Here is a 15,781-nt window from a genome sequence, read left to right on the forward strand (position 1 = left end):
GGGTGTCGGGGAAGGGAAGTGCAGGGCCGGGCCGGCAAGGGGCGCTCCCGGGCGGGGCAGCGCACCTGTGCGGGGCGAGACATCCCACCTGTGCGGGGCGGGACAGTGCACCTGTGCGGGGCGGGACATCCCACCTGTGCGGGGCGGGACAGTCAGTGCACCTGTGCGGGGCGGGACAGTCAGTGCACCTGTGCGGGGCGGGACACGGAACCTGTGCGGGGCGGGACAGTGCACCTGTGCGGGGCGGGACAGCGCACCTGTGCGGGGCGGGACACGGCACCTGTGCGGGGCGGGACACGGCACCTATGCGGGGCGGGACATCCCACCTGTGCGGGGTGGGACATCCCAGCTGTGCGGGGCGGGACACGGCACCTGTACCGGGCGGGACATCCCACCTGTGCGGGGCGGGGCAGCGCGGAGCGGGGTGGGGTGGGGCGGGCGCACCTGCCCGCGGCCCCGCGGCCGGCGGGGCGCGCTGGGGCCGCGCTGCGCGGAGGCTGGGGAGGCTGGCGGCAGCATGGCCCGCCTGCTGGGCACCCTGCGCAGCTCCCAGCCCGTGGCGCGCTTCCAGCGCTCCTGCGGGCTCTTCCCCGCCGCCGAGGAGGGCGGCTGCAGCGGCGACCCCGCGGAGGGACCCCGGGCCCGCGGCGCCTGCAATGGAGCGGGCACGCTGCGCTGCCCGCAGGTGAGTGCGGCGGGGCCCGGCTGTGACTCAGCAGGGACGCCCCGGGAGGGTCCCCCCGCATCCCGCCGCCCGCCCGGGCCGGGAGGAGGGAAAAGGGTCGGGGCTGCGAGCCCGGCTGCATCCCCGCCGGGGAGGCGTCCTTGGGCTCTCGGCGCTCCCCATCGCTGTCGGCCCGGGATGGGGCGGTCGGTGCGAGCGGGAGGTGCCTGCACAAGGGCCTGGGGGGCACGGCAGTGTCGCGCCGGGTTGCGGGAAGGAGCGGGTCTGTCTGTCTCACGCCGCGGCGCTGTGCTTTGCCGTGCCCGGCCCCTGCCCGCCGCACCGCGTACGGCCGTGCCCGCCCCGGGCTCCGGGCTCCGGGCGGCTCAGCCCCGCCGCCTCCCGCTCCGGGCTCCGGGCTCCGGGCGGCTCAGCCCCGCCGCCTCCCGCCCCGGGCTCCGGGCGGCTCAGCCCCGCTGCCGCAGCCCAGGCGCCGATGCAGACAGCCCCAGCTCCCTGCGCTCCCCGCTGGCCGGGCAGGTGGCGGCGTTCCGCGGCAAGGTCTGTAATTTCCCTGTGTATCGGAAGGGTGTGATGCAACCCGTGTGTACAGGTCGGACGACCTGCTTTTTCTCTTACTGTAATGACTTGAATTCATTAGCAGATCGCTTTGTGGTGCCTTTTGGAAAGCAGGTGTGATAATGGGCTTCCAAATTCTACCTGCAACATAAACATGGACTAGCCATGAATGTCACAACTCTACCACTCCTTCCCTTCCATACTATTTTACTATTCCCTGTTCCACATCCGGTGCTCAGATTCCCATTTCAAGCATCTAAAATTCTTCCTTAGCTGTCCTTGAGTCTTTCTCAATTAGATGTCATACAGTGTGTTCACTTCTGAACTACAGTAAGCTCTATTTTGGGTAAACTATGCAGATAATTCACTAAAAGATTTATTGGCACTGTTTTCTTTTGAACAGTGACATAGTTCATGTAGCAGTGTTGATATTAAAATCCTATCCAAGTTAGTGCTCCATGAATGCAGCTGTTCACCTTGAGCAATTGTTTTGGGTTTCATGAAGAAGGGCACAATTACCTTTATGTGAAGGTTAAATGTGTTCTGGGTGAGACTCCATGAAACTTGGGTTTGTTTCCATACAATTATGTCACTTCTGAAACATGAAAGTTAGGTTCAAACACCCCTAAAATGGAGATGGGAGTAATAGATTGAAGAGTGTTTCAATGAAGTGCTAAAATTATAAAGACAGGCTCTCTCTGTTCATTTTATGGAAACTGGAAATGAAAAGTCTATTTTTACACAGAGGGTTTTCTGCAGTCTGACAAGAAATGTGAAAAGTGAATTTGGACCTCCCTTATGCTAAGGCTGAGACCTCCTGCTTTATTGCTAAGTCACCTGGGGTTACCCTGATGTATCTGCAAATAAGCAGGTTTAGGAGTCTCCTTTACATAGCAAATTCCTTGACCACGAATTCTCTATGGATAGTGGCATTTCCTTGCTACTAACTGCAGGTGTTTGCAGAAAGGTGTTAAAGTGCTGCTCCTGCATCTCCCTGCTGGAGCCTTGCATGGCTCTGTGGTCATCCATCCCTTCCTGAAACTCGGGTGTTTCAAAGTCCTTGTCATCAGGACAGCTGATTTCTATAAGGCAGTAACTTCCACACTGCTTTGTCTTTACTGTCAGAACTGTCTTAAGGATTCTCAGGCTCTCCTGTGTAAGTTCTTGGACAACCACTAGGTTATACCTGTAAAAACAGAGCATATTGCACGCAGTGAGGGAGATGTGAATGGCTTACTGGATGATGGGACTGCCACAGCTCCATGTCTCCAGGACATCCCCCCTTTCTTCCGTGCCAGCTCTCAGGCCCCTCCATCTGTTGTGGGCTGGATTGTGTGCCAGGGTGGCCCAGCTGCAGAGCTGGGAGGGGCAGCTGAGGGCTGGTAGCTGGTGCCAGTTTGGGAGGGGATGGACACACCTGGTAGGGAAGATGCCATACTGGATAGAGAGGAAAGAGGATGTCTCAAAGGGGTAAAGAGACAGAACAGCTCTTCCTCTGGAAGGAGGAGGCTTTTAATTACTGCATACATTTGTGCCAGGAGTGCTGCTTGCGAGTGTTGCATGATCGTCTCTGTTTATGTATAACCTGGGGATTAAGTGTGTGTTTAAAAACAATTTTAGGAGCCACAAGGCCTGATTACAGTGGCCAGTAGCAGCATGAGTGGCTGTGTTTCTGAATCTTTGTAAGTCAGTCCTGCCTGCCCCACAGGAGTTGCCATGAGATAAGGAGTGAAATGCTTCGATGTGACAGCTGCAGCTGCATGCATTTCTTAAATATTGAATCAGTACCTAGCCCATATTCTTGATGTTCCTCAGCTTCCGGATAATTTAGAATCACTTCTTAATACCTCAAATGCAAACTCTGGTGCCTGTGGATGATACAGAATGGTGCTAGTCCAACACACTAACTGGATTTATGTCCTGGCTTGGACTAGGTATTGAATCTATGGGCTTTTAGTGGAGAACTTGTCTGGGTTTATTACTACAGAAGACAAGAAAGCAACTTCTTGTAATTATCCTGTTTATGGCTAATACTAGTTTATTTTCTGTACTGCTTTCTGTTATTAGTCTCTTTCACAAGGAATTTATTTCTGGAAGAGCTAAAAGGTATCTTTTCCTTATAGGATTTGTAGGAAATTCTCAAGCTGTGCTCTTAAAATATACCAATAATATACCAGTATACCAATATAATATACAAATATACCACCTGAAGCTGGTGTTCTGTGAGTGGCCAAATAAAGGCCACATAAATTTTAAAAGTGGAGCTTTGCTTATCTCTAATTTCCTGGTGGACTTTTGCTCCTGAAATTGATAGCTTGAATGAAAGGGCACAAAAAGTTCTTTGTAGAGATTTGTTTGTCTTTCTCCACTCTTCCTTTCCCAGATGCTTTATCATCTTAAGATCTGTCTTCCTGCCTTTGAGAGAGTACAGTTCATGTTTACACTGTAGTTATTCCTTAACTGTCAGAACTGCTCCGAGCTGGTGCAATGCTTGCAAAGCGCCTGATGATGTTTAGTGACTGAATGGTTCTTGCTCATGCCGTAGGTGAGGAGGATAATAACCAGGATAACAGCCAGGTGATGGTAACAGAAACAGAGAAGGTAGGTAAAACCTGCACGTCTGTCTCAGATGTATTACAGTCCCCAAAAATGTGGTCAATTACTTGCAAGATATAGATGACAACATTGTTTTTGCTGTGATGGGATGGCTGGTAATTTGAAGCATGCTTGCTCTAGAGCTTGAGTCAAGGTCTCTCTTCTGTGGTGGTCCCTTGCAATAGATTTTTGCATCAGCCTCAGATTATTGCTTTTTCTTTTAAAATGGTCTTTCAGGCTTGCTTTTTTCCATGCAGCAGTAAGGTAGTGATAGCTGAGGTAGGTTCAGCAGGAGAGGCAAACCCTTGTGAAAAAAGCCCATGAGCACTGCTAGGAGAACAGGCTCAAGTGCTAACACTTTGTGTCCCTAGAGAATACAGCTGAACTTTTGGAAGCTCCTCAGTTTGGAGCTGCAGCTGGGGAAACATGAGATGCCGTTTCTTGTTTCAATGGGCTCACGTTCCCCAGCATGGCTCCGTGCTCGGATCTCCCCTCCCTGCCTGGCTGCCCAGGGAGCTGGAGCATCCTGCAGCTGTCCAGTCCTTGGCCTGAGCTTTTGGCAGCCAGTGAGGGATAGTGTTCATCTGTATGAACGAGATGGTCTCAACAGAGGGCTTTGGGCAGCCCTGAGTGGTGGTCCTTTGGGATATGACAGTAGAATGACATCCAAGATCAAGGTAGTGAGTGGCAACTCTGTGAGAATCTGTGGGTTTGCCTCTCCTCAGGCAGCAGCCTTGCACCCCCTCTGGAGAACAGGCTGCAAAGATGGGTACATGCTCTTGGTTACCATCTCATCTGCAGGATCTTGCTGCAGAGTCACCTGAAGCTCACAGGAGTTGGTGGAGCTTTGCTGATTGCAGTAGAAATCCTGTGTGGTGCCTGCTGCTGGGAGAGTGGCTGCTGGCACAGGGGCACACGAGGGAGGGGCTGTGCTGGCAGCCCAGGTCCTTACACTGATGATGATGATGATGATGATGATGTGCTTCATGACTCAGTGCTTCCTGGCTCACAGCCTGAGTCATCTTTTTGGAGGCCATTGGACCTCTTAATGAGGAGCTGTCAGGATCCTAGGATTAATTCCAGTGCTTGGAGGTGGGCCACTTACTGCTTTATAATTCTGCTGACTGTCTTGGGCCATTACTTCGGATATCAACCAGAATAATAAAAGTTAATCTGCTGTTGTTTTTCTTGTTTGGGTCTCTGGAGAAGAGGAGCAGATTTAACAAACAAGAAGCCAGAGAAAATGTGTTCTGGAAAATTCCTTTGAACATCCAGTTCTTTCAATTTATCTCATTTTTAGGCTCTGCAGGGAATGTGTATGGGTCATCTGGGCAGTGGAAGGTAACTAATGACTGCTATGGCAAGTAAATCTGAGGTCTAGAGGGTAGAGGTATTGTGTATAAACCATGAAATTTTTATTTAAAATGTCTGTTCACTTTCCTGCTTTAAAGGGTGTCATATCTGTCCAGTTTGGTTACTACCTGTAACTTACTTCCCCAAGATAAAGAGCTATTGGTCTAGATGTGAGGATTGTGAATGCTTTAATATTGACCTAAATTGCTGATTTATTTATTTTATTACTAATTTTTGGAATATTTATTACTAGAAATGAAAATAAAAAATATGTTTAATCATTCCTTTTGAAGACAGCTGACAGTTGCAAACCACTGTCACTAGGGTTCCCTGAGCCTGTGGGTTCTGGCACACAGAAAGTGGTCACCATCAGCCCTGGTCAGGTCATTTTTATCCCCTTTGCAGCTTGCTCCACTGGATGGAATTGCGGCTGCTTACTTGAGTCAACCAGTTTATGAGGTGTAGTGCCTTTAGTGTTCCCCATCGCCATTTTCCTTTGCAAAGGGAGAGTGTTGGGGTACTTGATTTCACAGGAGGAGTCAGTGTCAGACACCTCAGTTGTGCCACAGGAGCAAAGCCTGGATGTTTGCAGGAAAGGGCCCAGAGGCTTTAGCAGTGAGGAACTTGTTCCCTGACAAATACACAGCCCACCCACCAGGATCTGTGGCATGAAGCAAAGGGCAGAGCAAGCAAAACACTGAAAGAAAGGTCTAGGGAGGGGAAGGGAGTCCTTCTGGAAGGGCAGCTGACAGCCATGTCACCTGCAGGTGTCAGGTGCTGGGGTGAATTTTGAACTGGGACTGACTGAAGTACTAAAGCTTGCAAACACCTGCCAAAAAGTGCCACCAGTGCGGTGCCAAGCTCTGGTGGCAGGGGGAGTGCCAAGGGGGCTGCAGCCACAGAGTGGCTCACTCAGAGGGGCAGGAGAGCCAGGGCTTGAAGCAGCGCTTGGCAACCTCAGGCTGGTCTCCTTGTGTGTTTCTCCATCAGAAACACAGATGACATCAGCATGGCCTGCACTGCACGCAGCTAATAATGAGGCAGCAAGTGAATTAAGAACATCTCATCTGCAGCTCTCCTCCCAGGGCCGGGCTGGCTGCTGAGCTCTCCTCCCATGTGCCTCTCCACAGCCACAGCTGCAATTTGAACACATCCTTTCCTCCTTACAGGGGTCTGTGCCTTTTGGGAGCACAGGGACAAGGCACTTGTGTACATGGGATGGTACTTAACCCAAAGCTCTATTTAGCACTACCTTAGGAAACTGCTCCGTGGCTCAAATCCTGGAACGATCTGCTGGCAAAAATGTCACTGCACCCTGTGCTGGTGGCTGATTGTATGAGATTAAACAAATAGTTTAGTTGTCTGAAAATGGTATGGTGTTACTCTGTTTGTTCCAGAAGCCTTGCTGCTCTGTGCCTCTCAGAACAGACCTCTGCCATGGAACTAATCTTTGAGCAAAATTAGCTGGCTAGATTCATGATGATGCTGTGTAGAAAAAAGTGATTAATCTGTGGTGTCAAACTTCCGAACTAAAGTTAATTTCTAAAATCTGAACATGAGAACAAGCTTTTTGCTCTGAAAAGAAATGTAACAGTGAAGTCCTGGTTCTCCATGGTCATTGGCCATTCCTGCAAGCTTGTGTTGGATTGGGTTAGGTTAGGTTAAATTAAGCTTCTGTTGAGGACCTTCTCAGCCCTGGTGTGCTGGGGCAAAAGTGAGTGACAGTCTTCCCATTCCTCCTCCTCAGTATCCCTGCAGAGCACCGTGGGTATCCAGCAGCCATGCAGGCCCTGGGAGCACTCTGACTCATCTGGTTTTGGCAGAAAGTCAAAACTAAGAGGAGGCGGTGCTTGAGGGAGATGGGTGGGTGTGTGGGCAGGGTGACCATCTAATGCTGTGCTGCTGGAAAACTGCTGGTTAGTGGCACAGCCTTCTACCCAAAAATCAGTTTTAGTAACACTGTACCTTTGGAAATATGAAGTACAGTAAGTTTCAGAGGAATGTGATATCTGTTTTGAAGCTCTAATCCCCATCTTTCTGAACTGCCTAAAATTTTCTTTCTGTGTTTCTTAACTTGCCTTTTCCTCCCTCTGTCCACAGACACTGATGCTACCTAATCCTTAAAATACCTTCCTCAGGCATTTCCAGGTGCAAGCTCTGTGTTGCACCCCACAAAATTGCAGTCTAATTCTCGTAAATTAAAATGCAATTAAATAAACCCGTTCTTCTACTGTAAAATGTGGAAGAAGGAAGCCTTTTCCTTCTGCCCTTCCCTTGCCTGACTCTCTTGCCCTGTTGTTTCCATATTGCACAAATTGGCCAGTTCTTCCTTGAATGTGGGAGGATGAAGTGCATGAGGAGCTCACCCACCACTTCTGTCAGGGCAGCTGAAAGGGCCGTGTCCAACCTGCCCAACCTCTGCCTGGCAAAGCAGGGCTCAGGGGATGGAGGAGGTGAGCTCATCCAGAGGACAAGTGCATGGCTTATTTGTGCTGGTGTTGTGCAGTTTTCTTGGCAGAAAAATGCTGCTGATACACACCAGTGATTCATAACAAAAAGTGTCAGAACTGGGCTTTTGGGGAGTTACTCCAGCAACTGGAGTAACCATGAGAGGAGCAGCTTTCCCTAAAGAGTGGGCAAGGAAATAAATGCAGAGGTGTTACCCTCCATGTTGGACAGGTGCCTTCAGGTGTGTGCTCAAAAGTCTGAAGATCATGGTGGAAGGTTTGGAGTTCCTCAAAATTACACTGCAAGAAAAGGGGTGAAACATAATTCTGAGCCCATGACACCACTGTGTGGAAGAATGTCAGTCTGCCTTGCCTTTTTGATAGCAACAAGCAAAAGCTCCAAAGTATATGAGCTGGTAGGCTTGAGGTTTGACTAGATGATCTTTAATGGTCCCCTTGCAACACAAACTGTTCTATGATTCTCTGAATCGTGGATGTCAACTCTCCAGGCCTCTGCTAAGAAAGGAATATAGGAAGTTAAATGGCCTGTGAGTCTGAGTGCCACGATGGACACCTTTTGATGGAGAGTCCTTTCAGAACAGGTTTCATAGCCATGTGGAAATCACCAGCTGGAAATGTAGGTGTGAGAGGCATGATATCTGTCAGATGAATTTAGAAGAAGGTGCAGATAGGCTGGAGGATGAGAACAGAAGTCAGATAGTCTTGTCAAACTGAAGGTATGGTTGAAAATTGACTTTTATTCAACAGGTACAGATACTTACTGAAGAAGCAGGTGTAGACTCAAGTGTAGAATGGAGCAATATATGTGGTAGAGATTTCATGGAGAAAAAAAAAAGTTATTTGAAACCACAGGTTTGACATGATAGAGTGGTGACAAACCTCTGAAAACTGCCCAAAAAATGAATGACATTGTGGAGGACTGTTCCTTCAGCATTGCTGAAGTGTCAATCTGATCTTTGGGCTCTGTAATTCAAGTCAGGCATGTTAGGTGCTGTGTCTGGAAAATGCTCAGTACCCCATGTAAGAGTTACCAGGTGTTTAGGGAGTGAAAGAATTATGTCTTTTTTTTTAGTGCTTATAACAACCTTCTCCTGTGCCAACCTTCGCAGGAAGGAAACAATTTGTTCCTGTCTGCAGCAGATAAGAAAATAGCCATAGGTTTCAATTTCAGCAAGAAAGTCTCAGGCTAGGTGGCAGGAGAGCAAAGCTCTTGGAGATGTCCTGGAGCAAGCAGTGGAGTTTCCAGCTCTGGTTCAGTAATGACAGACCAACTTCCAGCAGAGTGGTGGGAGTGTAAGCCATCCATCCTTGGTGGACAAACTGGACCAGCCTTGGTTTAGGCTGTCTGCCAGGAAATGTGAGGCTGTCCTTACCAGTGACTGCAGGCAGGGTCCTTCACAAGCAATCTCAGCCTCTTCAGCAGCCACTCCCCTTTCTATCTGAAAGAGACTTTGGTTTCTTTAAGAAGACAACATAATCAATTTTTCCTTCCTTGATTCTTCCTATTAATTGCCTACATAAATGCTCTTTCAACACTAGTCTTACATTATTCCACTTTATATTTAAATGACTTGGCAGATTCTGTTACTTCTACATGTGTTCCTTCAGCACAAGGAAGGAGGCTAATCACGTTGCTTCTAGAGCAAGATACAAAAACAACACCTGTAACTCAGTCTATCTCCCAACTACTAATCAGAGTGGAAGGAAAACAATATGAAGATTTAAAAAATGAAATCTTTGCACATAACCTGAAGCTATGTGCATTCCAGCTCCAGTGTGCTGCTTGATGTGCAGATGTGTACATCTGTCTCAGCTGGCCAGCCTTTACAGGCTGGAGGAGAGACTTTGGATGAGCACACACTGATGTAAGGTGTGGTGGCTGGATGGGCATTGTGCCCAGGGAGGCAGCGTTGGTGGGAGCCCTGCATGAGCCTTTTCCAGTGTCTGTCTGGGTGGCCTCAGCCTTTGTTCTGGCAGATCACAGCCCCTTTCAGCCTGATTGTTTCCAGCCATCCCTGGTGCTGTTGGCTGAACAGCACTGCTCTTCTATTGTACCTTGCTGAGAATTTTATCTAATGGCCTTTTGGAATAAGAAATTGCTGAAATACTACCTGGATTCTGCCTGATTTTTTTTTAGGCTCCCCACTGGTTCTTTACCTGAGACCACTGAAAGTGCTGTGACTCTCTGGTTTGAAGGCTGAGCATTGTTATGTCTCATGCAATGATCGTCTTGCTTCTGCATCAGCCAGTCCACATCCCTCTCATTGTGCCAGGAGTGCATGCTGCTGTCTCTGCTTGCACAGCAGCTGGGAGCTGGATGTGCCCTCTGTGTGCTGGTCAACAAGGACTTACTGCCAACAGCACAGCTGGACAAAATTTTATGACTTTTAAGGAGGATTTTCTTGGAGTTTCTGTTGGTCTCCATCTCCACGTTTCTGAGATTTTGGTTGGCTCTAGGTGTCCCTCCAACAACACCCTGTAAACCTGGACAGCTATTGAAAGCTGGCTGCCTCATGTTCTGCAGAGACTAAAAAATTAATTCCTTGTTTTAAAGCATTTAAACAGAGTGGGAAGCTGCACATATGTATGAGTTTGGTTAGGGCTATTTTTGATGCCTTGGGGCTCCTTGTGTGTACTCTGTGGGCTGTTGTCCTGCCCCTGCTGTCTCCTGACATCTCTGCAATTCCTCCCATGACTCTGTACTGCACTTTGCTGGCTGCCCCTCACCCTACCATGGGTGCTGTGCGCCCAGTGAGGGGCTCATGGCCACACCAGGATTTGCCCCTGGGGCACAGCCCCTGTTCCCTGGCCACCCCATTCCCTCCTCATGGAGCTGCTGCTCCCAGGGAAGGTGAATGCACAGCTGCTGGAGTGTTGGTGGCTGCCCTGGCTGCTTGTTGGATCTTCACAAAACTCAATGTGTTTGACGTGCAGCTGTGCAGTTAGATGAAAGAACTGAAACTTTTGACAATTATAGGTTTTGCTTTTTCTTATTTTCCAAATCTAATTACCAATATCTAATTTTTTTGGCTGTTGTGACTTGATAGGTTCCTTTTATAACTTGGTACAGTTAATAAACAAAAAGTGATGTAAAACTCACTGCTTATGCAGAGTACTCCAGTACAGAAGGCTTTTTCACAGTGGTTTTACTCTAAACAGTACAGCCCTGTGGGGCTGATTTGTCTGATTTATATTGTCTTTGTGTACAGCAGCATCTAGACTGGAATTTTTGATTTTTTTTTTCATTTGTGCCTGATTTTTGGTGGCATCTCTAAATTTAGAACCAATTTTTTTACCACGTTAAAAACCCTTAAAGTGAAAAGTATGTAATGTGTTAATTAGGGACTTTGGGAGGGGACCTCCTAATCTTTTGGAAGGCAATTCTGTTGGAAGGGGAGTAAGGGACTTCAAGAACTTCAATTAAACATGTACATTTTCTGAAAAATCTGAAGTAATTGAGAGCTGAGAACAGAGTGTTGGATAATGGGATCTCTGGGTCAGACTCTGAGCCTTAGAAGTCTGATGCTGCACAGCTTGTCTCTAGAGACAGGGCAGGAAAAGCTGGGGCCTGTTTTGCTCTCTGACAAGAAATCTCCCAGAGGAATTGCAAGAAATAAAATACATTTTTAATCTATTATGCTAGTGGTTCAGCTGCTGTTCCTTTGTTTCAGCTTTGAAGGCCAAACACTACATATATATATAATTTCTAAAGGGATGGATTCCTCCTGTGCTGTGTCATTGTGTGTTATTGTCTCCCCAGAACCACCAGGGTGTTGGTTCTCCCTGCCCTGCTGGCCCTGCAGGAATGTTTTGGGGATGCTCCCATGCTCCAGGGAGGCTGGGTGGGTGCTGTGGCAGCACCTGGTGTGGGTGATCCACCCCTGTGCAGAGACTGCAAAGGTGGGGTGACCTGCAGGAGCCATTTCTGTGCCAACAGTGGGTAGTTTATTTGCGGAGACTCATACATCCATGAGAGTTTCTTGTAGTCTGAGCACTCGAGGTTTTTCAAAACAGACATTCTGCAGTTGGTGAGAAGGGTCATTTTTGAGAAATTACCTGTCTTCTGTGTCTGTGAATGCCGAGGCTTATTACATCTTGCTTCTGAAATGCTCTAAAAATTCTGACTTTATCTACAGCCTTAATTGCTGCCCATTAAGACCTCCCTGATCCAGACGGAATAACAATGGAGATGGATGGAAGGGCTGATTTGCTGAGAAGGCTTCAGCCATTGTGGAAGGCATCAGGTCATGGCAGTGCATTAAGAATAACCAAGTTTAAAGATAAGAGTTACTTAAAATTAGCAATTGAATAAATTTCTGGGAATGTTAGAAGATGTTAACACAAATAATGGATTTTTCTGCACTGGGGTTAGAATGAGAATAAAAAGGGAAGACACTTCACAAAGCACTGCACTCTGCCTTCTGCAGAAATAGTGGATGTAGATAGTAAATGTGAGCTAACTGCAGTCTGAAGGTGCATGGAGGAGGCTTGCTGTACTTACAGTGCTGTGGGATCACAAGTGCAAACATCACTTTATTACCATGCACTACCCAGCATCAAGTGGAGCAATTCTGTGTGCCTGACATGTGGCTGCTGGCATCATGTCACAGACAGGCTCTGTTTGACCCCTGCCACACATTGGCTGTGCACAACTGCTGGTATAGAGTTAAAAAAATGCTAAAAATCCAACCAAATGTGTGTGTGTGATATCTGATAGAAAAGGAATGGAAGACAAAAAAAAAGGAAAGGTTTCAAGAATCATGTGGAAGGACTTGGACCAGCCTTCAGCCTGGAAATGTTTTTTTTTTTAAACTCCATATTTCTTTTAAAACCTGATAAACCATACTTTCCCCCACAAAACAGTTACTGGAATTGGAAGGTTTTATCCCTCATCCCATGAGGTTGCAAGTATAAAAGCATTACCTCAGGGATGTGTCTGATCCTCTCTGAGCTAAAGCACACAAGCACATAATCCCCAATCCCTTGGAGATTAATGTTTAAGTGAGGAGTTAGTGGTGCCAGAAGAAGGCTTTCTGTGGGGCTGGGCTAAGCGTCACCAAATACAGTTTCAGGATCTCAGAGAGAAACATTGGAGCTGCTAATTGCACTGGGGGTGTTTTCTAAGTGGCAGATGAGGCTTGAGACACAGGCTGATTGCTCTGTCAGGCAGCCAGACACAGCACAGGGCTGTTATCCTACAGGGATGCCAGGAACTCCTCTGTGACTGATAGATGGGGGAGCACTCCTCTCACCCTGGCATTTCCAAAAATATCGACTTGTCTTTTCTGTTTATTGGTGCAAAAATCAATTCAAGTTGTGGGGCTTTTAATGATAGTTGAATGGGTGCAAGTTCTTTCCATCTTGCTTTTGTCCTCTCCATGCAGTTTGCCTCATCTCTGCATTAAAAGCAGATGAAGAGACTGGAACTTCTAATGGCTTTTGCAGTGAGTCACAAGTGCATGTCTAGACTCCTTAGACAATTTTTATGTTTTCTCACTAGCATGTAGGGTGAGAGTTTCTCTTTAGTAAACTAGTTACACAGCCAGCTCAAGTATAGCAGTTTTCCTATTCTGAGAGTTTTACAAGCTTATGTCAAAACTATGTCTTAACTTGGCATGTCTGTGCTGAGACCTTCATGGTCCCTTCTCAGTTCTCATCCCTAGGAAGTTCTTCCATCTTGTATTTACATAGCCAATGTACATATTTTTAATTTTTTGAGGAAGATGGAGTGAGACTAAATTGGCTCCTTAGCTCCTCCCCTGAATCAAAACTCCTGCCTATTTGTCTATCTCCTTATTTCCCAAAGTGACAGGTGTACCTACAAAATGTGAATCACTTGCCTGTTGCTCCTGCTCACAGTCTGAGACATCTTAGTGGTGTTCTAGTCCCACATGGCAGCAGCAGCAACAGCAAACCTTTTCCAGACACATTCAAGTGGCCAAAGTCATGGCCTAAACAATGTGTGCTGTTGTGTTTCTTCCCAGCTCTGGAGGGTTGGGTGTCACCTTTTGGAAGAGAGAAAACAAGAAAGAGACAGTCTAGGGGGGTACATCTAATGAAATCATCTAGCTACCAAATCCAGAGACTGAATGAAATTTCATGCTAAACACAATACATAAAGTGCTAAAGTGTCGCTGTTTGCAATGTTTCTACTAATAATGCTTAAAAAGACAACCTTGTGGTTGTTACTTAAAATGTTGGAGTGCAGATCTGATGGTGACAGGTGCAGCTCTTTTCTCTGCCCACTCAGAGCCTTGTGCTCCCCTGGATCTGCTGGTGCAGCTGTGGTTGCAGCTGGTGCAGCTGTGGTTGCTGCTGGTGCAGCTGTGGTTGCTCTGGTGCAGCAGTGGTTGCTGCTGGTGCAGCTGTGGTTGCTGAGCCCAGTCCCACGCAGGAGCTGAATCTCCCAGCTGTGGCACCTCAGTGTGGGGTGATCCCATGAGATCCTGCACTGGGAGCACAGGGCTGGAGGCTGTGAAGAACTCGGTGTTGAGGGCTGTTGTCAGCACCACCTGGCAGCAAATTTCAGGGACTAGAATGAAGCAAATTTTAAATGAAGTAGTTCAGTAATTGCAGCTTAAGTTTTTCACCTCAAAATTCATTTCCAGAGAAAGCAGTGGTGGCTTTGTCTCCTGATGTAGCATATCTTAGCATATCAATACCTTTTATGAAATACACCTGATTACCCTGGAGGAAAGGCTGCTCCCATCTCTTGAAAGTCTTTGTCCATGTGACTGCTACCTCAGTTACTCTGAATAGATTTCTGCTCTGTAGGAAATGTAGCTGTGCTGTCACTGTAGTCTTCATTCTAGTACAAAAGTTGAACTTCATTTCTTGACACTTCTTACAACAAAATATTGGGTTTAAGGACTGGGAACTGTAGCAGTTATAATATTTTAAGTGTTTGTTCTATTTTTCTGCTTCACTAAAATGATAAAATTCTCTCATTTCCAGGGTTGCACACAGAAGTATATTGTGAAGAACTACTTCTACTACTACTTGTTCAAGTTTTCAGCTGCTTTGGGTGAAGAGATTTTTTATATCACTTTCCTTCCATTTACCTACTGGAATATAGATCACTCTGTGTCTAGAAGAATGATAATTGTTTGGTCTGTAAGTATTCCTATGATTAATTTAAACTTTAATTCTCTGTCTATAGCAAATGAATATTTAAGAACAAGACCAACCCTTCAAGAAAATCCCTTCAAACCAAAGAAGCACCAACACTGTTTATGTGCAACTTGTGTTTAGGAAGAAAAGGCACTGCAGTGCTGAGAGAGGAGGCGAGAGACATCATCTGACTCAGGGTTTCTTCATCTCTGCCACATCTTGGGCTGACATTTTTTCAGCACAACCACTGACTGAGCTGCTTTTGATACAGTTTGCACAGAACAGTTGGGAAAACACTTCCTTCCCAGTGCATCATAGTATTTCAGGGGTTGCTTGTCACCACTTTAGGAAGTCTTTTTCCTGTTTTCTTTTCTTCTATGTAATTTCATATAGTTCTGGCTCAGTTGAAATTACTACAAACCTGCTAGTAAGGGGATATGCAGGGTGCAGTGGAATAAGCAGGGTGTTTCTGCAGCCACTTGAGGGGGGGAAGAGATCAGGCTGTCTGTTGAAGGCTACAAGCATTGATTTTTATTAATAGAGAGCATTCACAAATTAACTGACTTCATCATTGCTTCAGCATGGGTTTGGGGTATCCAGAATAATGCATTTCCATTGTAGCACTGAAAAAAAACAGGAGATAACTGGGCTCTTCAGGCCAGGACTGACTGTTCTGTCACTGCCATTGCTCATCTTGGTATTGATCAGATATTGCTGCCCAAATAAAACCATTTTAGAGCAGAGAAGGGAGGTAGGGAGCACCTCTGCTAGGTGGCAGAGCCTGGAGGCACTATCAATCTACACTGATTTAAGAAACTGAATCTTGGTAAAAACTTAAATATGATATCAAGTTTATCTCTTTACAGTGAAGATTCTCTGTGATCTAGTCAATTCTGGTTAATAATATTTTGTCTTTTGACCAAATAATATGATAAGAAATAATAAAACCAACTTGAATTGGGTTGTACACTTCAATTACACTTGGTATTAGACAGAAGGTGTCAGTTGTTCT

At 46.9% G+C, this 15,781-nt stretch overlaps 1 protein-coding gene across 3 annotated transcripts in view; it reads left to right on the forward strand.

Moving 5' to 3' along the window:
- Positions 1–427: 427 nt before the first annotated feature.
- Positions 428–15,781, forward strand: part of SGPP2 (sphingosine-1-phosphate phosphatase 2) — a 31,916-nt gene continuing 16,562 nt past the window's right edge. Inside the window, exons 1-3 of one of the 3 annotated variants that reach the window (XM_072933578.1) lie at positions 579–685; positions 3,789–3,844; positions 14,614–14,772. In XM_072933578.1, the coding sequence (XP_072789679.1) occupies positions 3,824–3,844; positions 14,614–14,772 (180 nt within the window). In that variant the 5' untranslated portion in view covers positions 579–685; positions 3,789–3,823. Of the gene's footprint in view, positions 686–1,203; positions 1,226–3,788; positions 3,845–14,613; positions 14,773–15,781 lie in introns of those variants that run through there. The other 2 variants (XM_030280376.4, XM_072933577.1) reach the window with 2 other exon arrangements.

This window comes from Taeniopygia guttata, chromosome 9 (genome assembly GCF_048771995.1).
Source record: "Taeniopygia guttata chromosome 9, bTaeGut7.mat, whole genome shotgun sequence".
Classification (NCBI taxonomy): Eukaryota; Metazoa; Chordata; class Aves; order Passeriformes; family Estrildidae; genus Taeniopygia; species Taeniopygia guttata.